The sequence below is a fragment of the Sinocyclocheilus grahami genome, unplaced genomic scaffold (assembly GCF_001515645.1).
Source record: "Sinocyclocheilus grahami isolate Dianchi unplaced genomic scaffold, SAMN03320097.WGS_v1.1 scaffold1033.1, whole genome shotgun sequence".
NCBI classification, from domain to species: Eukaryota; Metazoa; Chordata; class Actinopteri; order Cypriniformes; family Cyprinidae; genus Sinocyclocheilus; species Sinocyclocheilus grahami.
The window spans coordinates 119121-122945 of NW_015506212.1; the positions used below are offsets into that span (position 1 = coordinate 119121).

The 3825-nt window shown below is 41.2% G+C and overlaps 1 protein-coding gene across 1 annotated transcript in view; it reads right to left on the reverse strand.

Moving 5' to 3' along the window:
• Nucleotides 1-3061, reverse strand: part of LOC107565888 (uncharacterized) — a 7591-nt gene extending 4530 nt beyond the window's left edge. The window contains exon 1 of the mRNA XM_016251178.1: nt 2423-3061. Within this exon, the coding sequence (XP_016106664.1) occupies nt 2423-2945 (523 nt within the window). The 5' untranslated portion in view covers nt 2946-3061. The remainder of the gene's footprint in view (nt 1-2422) is intronic.
• Nucleotides 3062-3825: the final 764 nt, after the last annotated feature.

Here is a 3825-nt window from a genome sequence, read left to right on the forward strand (position 1 = left end):
CCACATGTGACGACCCCGGGCTGGACTCTGCTTCGTCCACGGTGAAAGCCGATCCGGCGATCCACAGCGCGAAGTTGATGTATTCCCTCAGCGACCAGCACGGATCAGCTCTAGGCATGACAAAGCGGATATCAACCTCTTTTGGAAGGCCAAACAAAGTAGTTTCGCTTTCACAACGAAACACACAGCGTCTCGACATGGCGGCAGCAACAATACTACAGCGAGAATAAAAGTTACGCATTCTTTCTTTGCGTGAACATTTGGGCGGCGTTATGCAAATCTTCCCACATCGTGACGTAGACATGTGGGGGCGTGTTAGAACGAGCTGTTTTAGGTAGGCGTGGTTGACTCTTAACTTTTATAAAGAATATCTCTTTGGATTTGCGACTTTAGTCTTTGTAACTTTACAGATCTTCTTTATGCACCAAGAGCTTGTAACACTTCAAAGAGAAAGGAAAAATTGAAATATGACCATACGACCCCTTTAAACAAAATAGATTTCCTTCCAGACAAATGCAAAGGAAAAGCAATAAATAAATAAATAAAATGATAAAAATAAAAAATACATTTAACTGGAAAACATTATTTTTGACTAGACCAATATTAAAAAGCACAGAAGTTTCACTTTTTTCAGTGCATTCAAAAGTCACTGCTACTATTCTAAGGTGTTCTGAGTGGTTGCTAAGAGGTTTCTAGGGAGTTCTGGGTGGTTGATAGATGATTTCTGAGTATTCTCTGTGGTTTCATTTTTTATTGTCCACAAAGAAAAAATGCAACTCCTGTCACTTAGAAAAATAATGGCACAAAAGTCAATTTTGAAGAAAACCCTAACCTTATTTTCCTTATCAGACAAAATGGAAACTAAAGAGAGTGTCTGACTTGTGAATCACAATTGTATTTTACTACGATAGCAAAAGTGAGCTTTCTCCTTGTCTGACCCTGAGAGAAAAACTACAGTGAGAATCTCACCAAACTGATGATCTTCACATGTACACCTCTCAGGACCGACACAAAAGCACAGAGCAACATCTACAGAAGAGTACTTGGTGTAACCAGGGCTTTTGGAGAAATCTCTCAGGTATTGTTGAGTGCTCATTCCCCCTCTCTGCTTCTGCTGTGTGTGTGTGTGTGACCTGCCTGCTTCATTGCTTCAGGTAAACGTCAAGGTCTTTGAAAAACAGAAGTGAGGGACTCTGAAGGAATTAAATGTAATTCTTTTCATCCCCTTCCGGATACTCAACATGAGCTTTTGAGAGAGAATGGGTCGGGATGCATGTGGAGGTGAATGCGAATGTACTATGTGAATGTCAACAGAGGTGCTTTTCAGAGTTGCATGTCAGAACGGATGCAAACAGTTGTGTGCTCCATCAAGGGCCCTAAAAACAGAATAGTATGAGTCCATTACACTCACATATATATATATATATATATATATATATATATATATATATATATATATATATACATACATATCAAACATTGGGAGAATCCTCCAAAAAGCACACTTCAGACAAACTCATCTTATCCTCTTATGAATATGAATGCCTAAACACACCAAAATCCAAAAGCACACAATATCCCCAAAACACACAAATACTGAAACATATTTAGAATTAAAATTACCATTGTACTGTTATAGTGTTGGTTAATGGCTGCAATGAATGAATGTGTGTTCTGTGTATGACTTGCTGAGGGCGGGAAAAAATGCTGGAGCTTAGATGGTCCAGCATGGTCAGAAGTTTTTAAGCACTCTTTAGCTGGGAAACCTTAATCTTAAATCACTTCAGCCCATAAACTGGTCTTTTCAACAGCGCAATGAACAAAACTGATGCAGATGGAGTTACATTTATGTTTTTCATTTCACTGTTAAAAATGCATAGCCAAAACACACAAAAATATCTTACAGAAAACGATTCCCCAAAAAATGACCATCGACTGCAGATGAATAAGCTGCAGATATGTACGATCTGCTGAAAAACAGCTTTGAACAACCTTAGATGGTCCAGCATGAACAGGTTGATCTGTTGGCTGGTTTTAGAGGGGTTTTAAGCACGGTTCAGCTGGGAAACCAGCTTAAACCAGGTCAGACCGTAGGTTGGTCTTGTTTTTTCTTCAACAGTGCAATGCACAAAACTGAGTTGCATTTATTCACCTCGTTGCTAGCTATAAATGCATAGTCAAAACACACAAATAATGAAAACTTAAAAGAAAACTATATGGCTGGTTTTAGAGGGGTTTTAAGCACGTTTGTTGGTTTAGACTAGGAAAACCAGCCTAACGAGCTGTTTTCAATAGTGCAATATAGCCTACAAAACTGATGCATTTGCATCTATTATAGCCAAAACATTAAAATGCACGCACGGTGTTTAGTAAGAGCGTTGTTTGATTGATCAAATACACTACATTTTCGGAATGCACTTACCCACAAACTCATGCACGAGATCCTTCACCAGGTGCCCCACGATCGCGTACGCCACGGCCACCACCACCAGCGCGGCCATAACCAGGTACAGCACAGCCTTGGGCAGCTGTATCGAGTCCCTCGGCGGCGTCCTGTAGTCTGTGTACTGCAGGTCATTCTCGGAGTACGAGTATTGAAAGACGTGCTCCATTCCGGACGTGTGATTGGAGTTGAGCGGCGGGTGACTGGCGCTCATGCCGCTCAGGTCGGGCTCCAGAGCCGTCACCATGGTGCTCGTCACCGCTTCCACCCGGTCCATACTCTGGTGAACCAATCCCGCTGATTTATTCACAAGAGGCAAGATTTGAGAGAGAAAATAGCTCCAGTCCTTGATGGCTGTGGTGTTGCAGAAAAACATAATGCCTTTGGTTAGCCTATCGCTTCTGGTGGAAGTGACCTCCGGCATCACCAGTGGATGTAGTTGCGCCAAACTCTTGCTGAAGTCTCGTTCAGTTGATCCAAATGCGGATATCAGTTTCCTCATACATGAATGTCCTGGTTTAATAGATGCAACTTGCAAATGTTAAAATGATTTGGAAATAAAACTGCAGCTTTAGAATTATGCATACCATTTCACAACGTTATTCCCAAATTCAGTCTCACCGCGCTAGATTCTCTTCTTTAATGAGATCAAATAGAACTAAATGTTCTGCAGTATGAGCTTTGCGTATAAATAATAATAAGTACGCCGCATTCTATTCAGAACATCCCCAAATTCCACGTATGCGACGATCGTTCATAATAAGTCGCAAAGAGCCAGGAATATTCTGCAACACGCTGAAACGAATACCTTTCATTCTAATCAAGAAGACGTTTCCAAGAAAGTGTCACATAATGATGATCAGTCGAGTTTGTCTGCTATAGAGGCAAGTCTTATTTCCTCGTTTAATAAGAGAAAATGCAAACAAACGTTCTTTAAATGAAATGATAGGAGTTTTTAGTATAGAACATAGAACATACCTTCGTCCAAATAAACGCCTATTCAGAACATTCACAAATACAGCGTTCCCCAGAAAACTATTTCCACATTGCGACAATCGTTCGCGTCCATAAAAGAGTCGTTAAGAGTACGAAAACCCCCTCAGCAGGCTACTGTCGCAACCTACACGTCATTTTGATTAATGTCTCATAATATACAAAAATCCCAAAGTCATATGTCGCTCTCCAAGAAAGCGTTTCCACAAGCAAGACATTAGCGACGATTCTTCGAGTCCATAAAAAACCCGTAAGAGTAATAAAGATCCCTCAGCGGTCTACACGTCAAACGCGCTGACGAACCGATCAAATGTAGCGTCAACGCGTCAGCATTTTCCTCACACGCTCCAAACACGCGCGTTAATCTTGTATGCTGTGGGTGGCTGAGG